Genomic DNA, 12,925 nt, shown 5'->3' on the forward strand with positions numbered 1-12,925 from the left:
GTTATACATATTTTCTCTACAGCCAAAGCATATTATATTCATCGATACAGCCTTTCATTTTCATTATCATTATGATCATTATTTAACTGCAAGGTGTAATGCACAATTACAGGTAACTCTACTGACTCCCCCTATATGTACTGCAGTGTATACAGTAACACAAACCTGATGGGCTAATTAACAGTCTCGTGTGTCCAGAAACAACTTACACTCTCCAAGCAAACAGTAATTAATTGGGGAGCTGAACCCATGACACCAGAGCTGTGAGTCAAGTGAGTATAATAAATATACCAAGGAAATAATTAAATGCACAGTATCAGTGTAACTTCAATGTGAAATAACACTAATCTTATCTGTTCTGTACTAGTTAATAAAAAACTGAAATTGAGTTAGATGTCCTGCTAAAGATCAAGTTTGCACAAAACTACACGGGGTGGCGAAAATGCCCTTTGATTATTGACAAAGCAGCTACAAGAACGTGATTTTACCGAAGTAGAATTCTTTCCTCATTTTTTATTTAGTTATCAACACACAAATATGGAGCTCTTTGGGACGCTGGTTCTGGCCACGATCGTCTTGGCAATGCTGTTCCTGTTATTTCGGATGGATTCTTCTCGCAACGCTAATATGCCGCCCGGTCCGACGCCACTGCCTATTGTTGGTAACCTGCTGCAGCTGAGCCCCCGGGTACTCCAAGAAAGTTTTATGAAGGTCGGTACAGTTTTAAATTCCCCAATGGTGTTTCTCCTTTTCACCAAAATAGGCATATTAAAATTATGTTTTTTTTGTTGTCTGCCCCGCAGCTGAAAGATACGTATGGACCTGTGATGACGGTACACCTGGGTAGTATGCGCGCGGTGGTTCTTGTCGGGTTCGAGGCGGTCCATGAGGCGCTGGTGCAACAGGCCGACGTGTTTGCCGGGAGGGGGGTGTCGCCGCTGACTATGAAGCTCACCGGTGACTTTGGTAAGAATCCCGCATCCGTTCAGACTGATGACATACGCTACGGTTTAAGACACATTTAAGTATGGAATTTCAAATGGTCTCTTTCTACCTTTTGTATTTGATGTCGGGTTTAATAGCAGTGTTTTCAGATGCTGCGTGAGCTTATCCAAATCTGACTATCATGAACAGCTGATGAAATGTGCGTATTTGGAATTCAATACTTCCAATTGGGTCACTGAAAGACGAAAGAAAAATTCACGTGCATTACCGGCTGTATGAGCTTTTGTGACGGAGCATGAAAGAAATGGGACAGAAAACTGTTGTATTAGTTATATTTTTAACGAAATACTAATAAGTTGTTTTCGATTGACCCGTTACTTGCATTTCACAGCAGTTCGCTATCAGTCACTTAAGTTCAGCCATAATTCTGGACTGACGCCCAAATAACAGAGTTAGTTCAAGTTGCAACTTTGGACCTTTGTGGCATTGAACTGTAAGCGAGTTCAAAAAACTCATAAACAGATTTTTAAACAAGTTAAAATAACTCTTATTGTTTTAAACATTTATTGGAGTAAATATATTTAGCATTAGGATCAAAAATTACATAACCTTTTAAATTAAAATAATTTGCAGAATTTGCAATTGGATGAAATTCACTCTTAAACAATGGTTCTGTACTTATACTTTATTTTTTTACTGGGTTGTGTGGTTCCTCGTGTAACTATTGATTGACAGCACCATTTCATTCTGGGAGGGGTTCTTTGCATATGAAGTTGGTTCTTTGTGCCTTCAAAAACTTCCTAATATGCAGAAGAAAAGTTGAAACTTTTAGGTATAGGCGACCTGGACACAAAGAAATTAAGAAAACCTGGACTTATGCGTGTAGCAAGAATTCTTTCTCAAATCTGTTGCCATCTATTCGTGATTATTTTCTGTATGGAGCATTTTATGTGTCTAAATAAATAACAGTTTATTCAGGAACCTTCATGTGGATTGGTCTTTTGAGAACAAAGAAAAAAGAAAGGTTCTCCAATGATGTGGCTCTGAAGAACCATTGTGGCTCTTTTATTTTTAAGGGTGTGATTGGGGATGACTGGCCCACCTGACTGGATGCACAATGTTACTAAGGCATTTTATTTCTCCAAAGTTTTTTAAGGCCACATCTCATGTAAATAATTTGTGAATAATTTTTTTTTTACATTCTCAAACATAATAAAAATATAATTAGAATGTTCCCATTAAGTCATATTTAATTTCATTAAAATTTAACAAATTACACAGGTTATCTGTGTATATAATATTATTCCAAATTAATTTACCATGAAAATATTTAGTCAATATTTTTAGTCAAATATTTTTAAACATATTGTGACGCGTGAGTCACTGTCTTGCACACCACAACACGAGCCAAGCACTCCTTTTCGACAGTCGAATAATTCCACTCCCTGGGTAGCAGCTTTCAGCTGAGAAACATGATGGGGTGTTCTTCCCCCTCAAAACATTATCACAGCACCGCTCCAAAGCCGTAAGCACTTGCCTCCATTTGCAGAATAAATTCTTTCGAAAAGTCTGGATTTCACAGAAGCGGGAATGATGATAAAATGGCTTTTAGGTCCAAGAAGGCTCTCTCACAGGCGTTGGTCCAGACATATTACGATTCTTTCTGCTCTTTGTCAAGTCAGTGAGGGGGGGTGGCCCGATGATCAAAATTCCAGTGCTACCCCGTGAGCCAAGGAAGGCACAAACCTGCCTCTGTGCTTCGGGACATGGATATGCAAGCACCTCCCCCACTTTGTCCATTTGAGGGTTGAGCAAACCCTTCTCCATAGAATATCTCAGATAATGGGTTTCCGACATACCCAGCCTGCACTTCTTAGGGTTAGATGTCAACCCCATCAACCGTAAACTGTCAAGCACCGCCCAAAGACAGACGAGATGAGATTCCCAGTCATTACCGAAAATGAAAACATCTTCAAGATAGGCCACGGCGTACACATAATGAGTATACAGGATATGGTCCATCATCTGTTGAAAGGTCAACAGTGTGCCATGGAGATCAAAAGGGAGCACCGTAAATTCAAATAGCCCGTTGGGAGTGGCATCTTCTCGCAGCTGGACTCCTCCAAGGGTACTTAATAATGTCCCTTCATGTGGTCTAGGGTGGAAATATATGAGGCTTGTCCGAGCTTCTCCAACAGCTTGTCCACATGCAGCATCGGGTATGCAACAAACTTGGAAATCTTATTCAAACGCCTAAAATTAATGCAGAACCAATACAAGTATGACTGGGCTCCACCACTCGCTTCTGCTTGGACAAATAACGCCTAACTGAAGCATCCGCTGAACTTCTTCGCGTATCACCTTCCTTGTCGCCTCTGGCAGGCGACAGAGGAGCACCTGTATGGTAACACTGAGTGGTGTTACAATCTTATGTTCCACAATTGTCCAGCCAGGCACAGCGAAAAGATGGGAGTTCCTCTCAATCATTGATAGCAATTCCACTTTCTGAGTGTCAGTTAAATCCTTGCCTATAGCGACTTCCGTTTGAGGGACATGACCATGACCTCGCGTGGTTCATGCCACTCCTTCAGCATTTTAATATGCAAAACATGTAAGGGCTTCTGCCGCCTTGGAATCCTAACTTTATAATTCATGGGAAATATGTGCTCTTTGATGACTGCTGGACCTGAACACTCAGCCTGAAATTTATGCGGATCCGATGGAATCAACACCAGCACCCAATCCCTCTTCTTAAACTCACAAAGTTTACTTGTCATGTAGTAATCACGTTTCTGTGCCTCCTGCTCACGCTGAAGATGTTCCATCACAATAGAGGACAGTCTGGAAATCTGTTCCTGCAGTGACACAACTCGGTTGACAAACCTGCCACCTCAAGGTGTTGGGCGAGTCCCTGTTCACTCTTCTTGAAAAATGTCCAAACAAACCACACAGTTGGCGGCCAAAGAGTAGCTTGAAAGGGCTCAGCCCAGTAGACACCTGCAGAGACTCCCTAACAGCAAACAGGAGGAAGGACACTACTGTACTGTGTCGTCATGGGCGACTCATTGAATCATCTGTTTTAGGGTTTTATTAAATCGTTCAGTCACATTCGTCTGCGGATGATAATCCGTGGAGTTTAACTGCTTAATTGCAAAGCTTTCACATAGCTGCTTCATGATACGAGACATATAGGGCGTGCCCTGATCAGTCAAAATCTCACGAGGGATACCAACATGCATGAACATTTCTCACAGTGCTTTTGCAACAGAGCCGCAGCACAGCCACTTCTGGGTATCTTGTGGCATAATCAACTAACACAAGCATATACTGAAAGCCATTTTTACTCTTGGGAAGTGGACCAACAATATTTAATCTCACCCTCTCAAAGGGGACATCTAAAATAGGCATCGATACAAGGGATGCCCTGGCAGGTCTAAGAGTGAAAACTATTTGACAGTCAGGACGGATCTTACAAAATTGCTCCACATATTCACCCAATAAAAGTGTTTTGAAATGCATTCTCTCATGTTTTGCATGCTGAGGTGACCCCCAAAACATAACTGTAAGCAATTTTTAAAATCTCCCTATGCTCACTTGGCACTATCAACTGCTTGATACACCCATCACCCATGCAATCAAAAATCATTCGATACAGAAAACCATCCTTAAGTAAAAATGTGTTTTAAATTCAGGTCCTTTCTTTCCAGATATGAGCGATGTGGGCTTGTCTGAATGCAAAATCCAAGTTGCTATTGGCTTGTTGCAGGCAAGCAAACTCCATCTGGATGGCAGCATTGCACTCACCTCCCACTGCTACTTCGTTTTCATCTTGGTCTGTATTGAGTGTCCGGTCTGGGGAGGCTGTTGATGTGCGCAACGGCATAGAAAAGTCTGCCAGGTGTCCCAGGTAATCAATGAAGATTCGTCCCCCACCTCAATGGACAACTCTGGTTCAATTTCAAACCCGGTTCCTTGACTGAAATTGTGTGTGCCGAGCCTCTGTCTATCCACTATGGGGGAACGCACTCTGCAGGTGGCCAATATCCATGGGAGGAGGGCATTCCTTTTTCCTATTAGGAGTGGCCAGCGTAAAGTGTCTGATATGGCAATCCAAACCTTTAAGTTTCTTCCCTTTAAATTTCAGAGGGAGTAATATAGTCTCATATGTTTTAATGTCCCCATTGACGCAGTGGATATTTACTTTGTATGTGGAGCAAAACACAGTGGACTACGCTACGCTGACTTCAGTGCTGAGAATTTCCGTCTGACCAATGTAAGAGACATTAAAATTGCCCTTCTTTAACATCTTGGTGGAAACTTGTGAGCTGCTTACATGGGCCAGACTGATGGCCATTGTTTGCGCAGGTGGAAGGTGGCACTCCTAAGCCAAATGTCCCAGTTGATCACAGCGGAAGCAACTACGTTCAGTCTGCACTGTGGTGTTTCTACTATGGCGTCTTCCACCCATGACGCTTGTAACACTGGAGGTCTGAGCTGGCTGGATTGAAATCAGGGTCAAGCCTGGGTAGCCTCGTTGTTTCCAGGTGGTTTGTGCACCTTCTAGTCTGCGGGTAAGATCGAGCAATGAGAGGATGTGGTTCTGTAGCATTTCATCACAAAGGCTTTCGTCTGTCCCCAACAGGACTGCATCAATAGTGAGCTTCTCCACAATGTGCTTGAAAGTGTCTCCGTGGATCCAACTTTGAATCAGGTCCACTAAGCCCTGGATCTGTCCTCATATGGGGTGGTCTGGATCAATATGCCACAGACGAAACTGGCGCTCCTTAACCACCGGGCTCACAGCCGCACGGAGGATGTTCTGTTGCTTCATGAAGTCATAATCATTGAGTCTTTTGGGAGGGAGGTTTTGCACAACCTGTAGGGCCTTCCCAGTTACAAATTGGGCCACGATAGCTGTCCACGTTCCCCTGTCCCAGCGCATCAATGTTGCTGTGCACTTGAAGCAAAACAGGAAACACCCTGGGTCGTTCGAGGGAGCCATCTTCACCAGCACATCCCTGGGGAGCACAAAGACTGGAGCTCCTGCAGGAGCCTCATTTTGCTCCGCTGGTATCGGGATATCATATGCCTCTTCCATTGGTGCAAGACCCCACTCCTGGTACCACATGTGAGTCACTGTCTAGCACCCCAAAACACGAGGCTGAGTCTCAGTAATTTAGAAAAACCTATTTATTCAACTTGAAACAGGAACAGCAGGGTTATTTATTGCAGCAGGAGCTACCACTCTCCTATACACAGACAGAGCAAATGGGCACAGTCAGGTCCAGGTCAGTGGCCAACATATACTGTTCCCTGCATTTATAATGTCCCTTGCATCACCCATCGGCGACAGGTGCGTATAGCGCAATTTCAATTGGCTTGTAGTTGTTCCTGTGGCGCCATGCTGCTGCACTGTGAACCTGTGGTTGCCTCAGCAATGGATGATCAGTCCTCCACAGACGCAGCAGTCGTACCTCGACGTGTAGTCCCATTTAGTAGTCGGGGGGAGGTGTGAGTTGGGGTTGTCCTAACCTAAAACAGTTCAGAAACCTCACAATATATGTAAAGAAAACAACAATACTTATTCATTGACTTATATATGACTTCTCTAGTCTTTGTCACCTTTTTGTTTTTTGATCCAAAATTTCATTTGGTGGCCCATTTTTGTACACTTACTGGGTCACCAAAGTACAGCCACCATGATATTTCTCAAATAAACAGAAGAATACAATATTAAGCTTCTCTCTCCATTCCCTTACCCATAAGTGTGTATTTTGGTGGTTCAGCATCACATTCTATTTAGCACACTCTATACTTTATATGTTTTGCATCAGTGTTTTGATGGTCTTAACTACTACTCCAGTGTTTCTCTTGCTTTATGAATATTTCACATGTCAATTCTACTACATGAGAGGAGATATTATACTGCCCAGCTTAGAAGCATAAGTGATTATGAAACAACTTCACCTGGTTTGTAGTGACAACAGGTGCACTTGAGAGGCAATAGCAAAACAATCCCCAAAAAGGGAATAGTCTTGTAGGTGGTGGCTACAGACAATTGCTCCCTTCTTATGCCTCATGGCTGATTCTTCTCTAGTTTTGCATTTTGCTAGTGTCCTTGTCACTACTCGTAGCATGGAGCAATACCTGCAGCCAGTTCAGATTGCACAGGCAGTCCAACTCCTCCAGGATGGCACATTCATACTGGTCGAGGCAACAAGGTTTGATGTGTGTCCCAAAACACTCTGAAGAGCATATGCTGGATGATGTTAAGGCTGCATAATGTTCACCACGGTGTCTCCGGGCTCTTTCACATCTGTCATGTCTACTCAAAGTGTCATGGTGCATGGATCCTGAGAGAGCTCACCTGCGATGGCTGCTAGGTAATGACAGTGTTCTGTCGTGTTCTTGTTCGGGACCCATACATAATCAATAAAATGGGATAAAAGTATGATTATGAGTGAAAATAGTTTGAGCTTGTCCTGAATGTATACACTTTTTACCCTGTCTCTAAGTCTGAGCACAGACACCCAGCAAAGGAAACTCTTCTTCCACATCAGGTTCTTTAAGCAATTACCCAGAGTTTGTGATCATAGCTGAGGGTAGGAACTTAGATAGACCAGTAAATCAAGAGACTTTCCTTTTGGCTTAACTCTCTCTTTAACACAACAAACTGGTACCATATCCACATGATTGCAGATGCTGCTCTTATTCATCTATTGATCTCCCACTCCCTTCTTCCCTCACCCAATATACTTAAACCCTTCTAACTGAGGCAGATTCTGTCATTTTACAAATGTGCAGTGAGTGGATACAGCAAATTGGTGTAGCAGTTTATGCTCTTACTTTACAGATCCAGTGTCATGGGTTTGAATCACATGCTTGGTTGCTACCTACAGTATTTTGATAACAAAATTGCTTCTGAAAGCAAATTATCTTTGTTTTGAAGTGTAAGTGAATGGTATTGTACATCCCATGGGTTAAAATGAAATGTCAGCACTGATGGGAAACACTAAAATCTTCAGGATGTTTGGTTCTCCCTTAGCTTATGAAGTCTGACTTCAGCACACACATGCTAGAACACCTAGTCTGCACCAGCATGCCCATATTCTACAATCAGTGCTGTAGTGATGCCATGATGCCATTGTCTTGTGGAACACCTACCAACAAAATGAATGTGAAGAAAAACAAAACAGTTCATTAATAAAAATCATAGCAGTCGAAAGAAGAAGAAAAAGATAGAAATAGTTCAAAAATATGATCTGTTTGTGAAACATAGCAAAATTTACCAAGTAGTCCCAGTGGCCCTCTAAGATTCATAACTGAGCATTTTAGTTCCTTGTTGTTTTTATTGGACTTAACATAACACATCAAGTTTGAAGTTAAACTTGCCAGGCTATCTTAGTCCCCCCTCTGGTTTGAAACCAATACCACTACTAAACATGTCAGATGCAGCCTACATAGTTCTTGAGCAACAAATTAATAAAACTATTAGAATATATATTAATCAATTGCATGGCCATGATACCTTTTGCAATTTTTTGCATAAAACCCTTATTGTAGTTTGCTTTATTTAAATCCTCAAGTAACATTCTCAGGTTTTTTGTAGGTTTAATACAAAGCAATGGAGAGCGCTGGAAACAAATCCGCCGTTTCTCTCTGTCCACCATGCGAGATTTCGGAATGGGAAAACGCAGCATTGAGGAATGGATCCAAGAGGAAGCTAAGCACCTCACCGAGGAATTCAGAAAAACCAAAGGTGAGGCAAGTCAGCTGAGATTTCCACAGGATGACATAAATTTAGCCTAAAATGTTTGGAATAGATAAAAACATGACTGACGTTTTGTTAACAATTTGAATGAGGTATGTGCTGCTACATGTAAGAATGCTGTTGCCAAAATAGCCAGCCATTTGTGCTTTCTGGTAAAGCACAATGAAAAATCCTAATAATACAGTAGCACGAATGAACAAATGTTACTGCATAAATCTTTTAATGGGCACACCCAGAAAAAGTATAGCAACAATTATTTGTTTGCATTTTGTGGTTCCTTGGCACAATAACAACAATAAAATATATATTGGTTTTGACTCACCATAAAGATTTTGAATTTTGGAGGTCTACCAATTGGTTAATATTTCCATAAATGGTAAAAGTGAACTTTAAACTCCTTTATAAATGTGTACAATTTAAGCTGAAAATTACATTTATTGAAGAATAGGCAATGTGTACAACTAAAATAAACTGACATTCAAAATGAAATGTTTCCAACCCCCTACACACACATACACACACACTTTGGTGAGGTTTACCACACGGCCCATTGCGGACCCTCTACCTTGTCTTCCTATGTAGAATAAGTGAGTACATAACATTTGTAATGCAACAGCACAATGATGTATTAGTCCATTAGGTCATTTGTTTGAACATTTGGCATTTGGTTCATTTTTGGTGGTATGCTACAATTTATTGATGGTTGCCATTACATATTGGGGCAACACTGGTCCCAAAACAATGTCCCAGTGAGGGCAAACAGACAGGAAGCCCAAATTTGGTCATGAACCTTAAAAGGTCCATCCTTTTTCTATACCTGCACATGCAGGGTGGGGTTGACAGTCCCCTAGAGCCTACTCCAGCAATCAATGGGCACAGACAGGAACAATACCTGGGCAGAAGACCAGCCAATTACAGGGTGAGCGCACACAAACACACAAAGCATATGGACGAATCAGTACCGCCAGTCCAACTAACCTGCATTATTTTAGACTGTTGGAGGAAATCAACATGGAAACGGAGAAAACATGCAAACTCCACAAAGGAAGGACCCAGAATGTGAAACCTTGCCTTTTTACTGTGAGACTGTGTTGCTTATTCTATGGTAACATTAATAAATAGACAATTTTGTGGTAGTGATTACATTGGTCAGCATTACTAAATCATCACTGGGCCAATGAAGGATTTACTGAACTTGTAATTCTAGCCATTAGTCCATTTTGGGACACTAGGGGAACTTTGGTGACTCATGTGCCACTGCACAGGAAACAGGTTTTAGGGTGTTTTTCACACTTTTCTTTTGTAAAGGGTGGCACTTGTGCAGAAGTGCATTCTGAGTCCTCATCTGAGGATTGATCTCCAGTTATATCCGTCATCGCATTGAAAGACAGAAGTAGGAAAAGAAAAGTCATTCTGTAATAAAGAAAGTATCACGAGTATACTAATACTGAGCTGTCACTGTTTTCACTTTGAAAACAACTCAAAATTGTTAAAAATATAACAATGTATTGGTTGTGGAAATATATAGATGAATAACCACACATTCATTATATTGACTACTGTATATGATCAGAAAGCATCATATTCAACATGAAAATATAGAAATTTAGTGTTTATGTATACTTTCATTATAAATTGTCATCTCAACCATTTGGTAACGCATGATTTTAAAAAATTGTTACAAGTTCATTACTTATTTCTTGCTACTTAGTTGAATAATTTTGTTCAGTAAAACCTTTGATGCCAAGCTACATCAAAAAATAAGCATACTGTACCTTTGAAAATATTGGGAACATAATTGCACAAGTCAGTAGTGATTATAAAGTTTCTTACTTTCTGTTCAGATGCTTCCTGAAAATGTTCTTTTCTTGAACTCACCATGCCACCTAATGACTATTTTGTGCATAAGACACTTAAATCAATTGATAGAAATGACCCAAACAGGTTGAGTTACGTAAGAACATCTCATTTTTCGTTTAGATCTTGGGGCTCAAAATAAGCTCAAACAAATGGTTTAGCAGACCATTAAAAGGTTTTTATCACAATAACAAATATGGCAACATAGCAAACACAATGGGTGTTGTGATGGAGAGCCAGAGTGGATGGGTATCCCAGCCAGAATGAACCCCTGTGCACTTACCTAGCAGAGAGTCTAGTATGGTGGATTGACAGGGGGAAACAGACTTTCATGATTTTATGTTATCACAATATGCTAATTGACAGCATTCCAGGACCAGGGTAACCATATACACACTCACCGGGCATACTTGGAACTGTAGTGCCATGAGTTCCACCATGGAGAGCTGCAGGGAAATGGCTGTCCCTATTTTGTGGTGCTTCTGCCTGCCCCAGAGGTGTCTGGTTCAGCGTCCAAATAGGGACAGAAAAAGAAAGGATGATGCTGGGCTTTTATACTCACGGGGAAGGAAGAGGCTGGTCCATGGGTGTGCAAGGCAGAAGTGAGGTCAATAGGAGGCATGGCTAGAAGAGAGTGCAGGAAGTTGGAGTTTTAGGCAGGTCTCTGTTCAGGTGATTTATAGAAGAGGAAGAAGACAGGTCAGTGCAGTTCGTCAATCCCCATCTTTGTTTTCAACCCATGGGGCTGCAAATTTTTGTTCCAACCAACTTCTATGTTTATTTGGATCTGCACTTTAATTAGGCAAAGTGTTATTTTCCCATTTCTATAGTTTTGTAGCAATACAAAAAAATCCAAATGATGTATTCTATTTTTAATGAATGAAATGAGAATTAAATGGGTAAGGATTCATAATTTTTGCTTTTTATACTGTTTTGGATATTTAAGCAATTATTTACAACCATCACTGAATAGGGTGCCAGTCCATCACAGGGCCCGCTCGTGTACACAACATGAGTGGGCAGAATGTGCAGACTTCATACTGACAGTGACTGGAAGCAAAATGCAACCCCAAATTTAGGCACTGTGCCACCATGCCATCCTACACATTTAATTTATATAAAAGTTTCCTTTTCTTTTGCACAAAGCAACTTTTTCACACATTACTTAGAACTTGCAAATATAAACCCTTTAATTTATAAAAATATTATCAAATATTTTTTTCTAGTAAAAATGTAAAACTTAATTATGCCCAGACTTTGAGCAGAAGTATGAAAAGGAAAAAAGTGTGAATTTCAAAGCAATAACCATATTTGCATGGTGCATAGTCTAACTGGCACATCTATATTAAATATTTTCATCATAACATTTCTTTTTATTTCCATGTATAAAATGTAAATTTTCTCCATGTAAAGTTGCATGTACTTTGTTCAATTAAATCATTTTGTTTTCTCCAAAGGTTCTCCTTGTGATCCCACCATCTTTTTAAGTCGGGCAGTGTCCAATGTCATCTGCTCCATTGTATTTGGGCAGCGGTTTGACTACCAAGATAAAAAGTTTATCAACTTGGTGTCTCTGGTTAATGAAAATCTACGATTAGTCGCCAGCCCCATTGGATTTGTAAGAAAGATTGAATACTTTTTACTATATATGTGGAAATAGACAAAAATGAAATGTATTTAAAAGCTATTCTTATGTCTCTTTTTGTGTTTGGTCCAGCTGTATGGCACATTTCCAGTATTCACGAAATTAATACCTGGACCTTTCAACAAGATGTTAACGTGTTTGAATGAACTGAAACAATTTACGTCAGCCATGATTGCGAAGCACAAAGCATCACTGGTCAGCGACAGCCCACGGGATTTTATAGATAGCTTCCTCATCAAAATGAAACAGGTAATAATTCCAGTAACCAAAGGTGGGAAAGTTTGCTGTAGTGCAGTGGTCTGCCAGTGATACGATTAAGCAAAATTCCAATTAATGTGTTATTTGGAATACCATCTGTACCTAAATAAATAAAATGGAAATTATATAAATAGTCACATGCAAATAACAGTGATTATATACTGTAAATATTAAATTGTGAAATTCTCTCATAATTAAATAAAAAAACACCAAATTATTATGAAATACAATGGAATCATTTTATTCTGATTTCAAACATTATTATTTTTAAAGGCCATTTTTACTTAACAATGGGACTTTTTTCAACAGTATATTTCCAAAGACTTTTTCAATGCACTTTTTTCAAATGTCTCCTTTCATGAATATTTTGTCACTTGTCAATTAACCCTTATAAAAATGAAATATATGTAAAATATTAAAAAATTAAAAACACAGTATATTTCAAGGAG

The 12,925-nt window shown here is 40.2% G+C and overlaps 1 protein-coding gene across 1 annotated transcript in view; it reads left to right on the forward strand.

Moving 5' to 3' along the window:
• The first annotated feature begins 158 nt into the window (after positions 1-158).
• The window catches only part of LOC114648020 (cytochrome P450 2B19-like), a 40,753-nt gene continuing 27,986 nt past the window's right edge, over positions 159-12,925 (forward strand). Inside the window, exons 1-6 of the mRNA XM_051918776.1 lie at positions 159-272; positions 522-711; positions 804-966; positions 8,555-8,704; positions 12,031-12,191; positions 12,291-12,467. Coding sequence (XP_051774736.1) covers positions 538-711; positions 804-966; positions 8,555-8,704; positions 12,031-12,191; positions 12,291-12,467 — 825 coding nt within the window. The 5' untranslated portion in view covers positions 159-272; positions 522-537. The remainder of the gene's footprint in view (positions 273-521; positions 712-803; positions 967-8,554; positions 8,705-12,030; positions 12,192-12,290; positions 12,468-12,925) is intronic.

This window comes from Erpetoichthys calabaricus, chromosome 1 (assembly GCF_900747795.2).
Source record: "Erpetoichthys calabaricus chromosome 1, fErpCal1.3, whole genome shotgun sequence".
In the NCBI taxonomy this organism is placed as follows: Eukaryota; Metazoa; Chordata; class Cladistia; order Polypteriformes; family Polypteridae; genus Erpetoichthys; species Erpetoichthys calabaricus.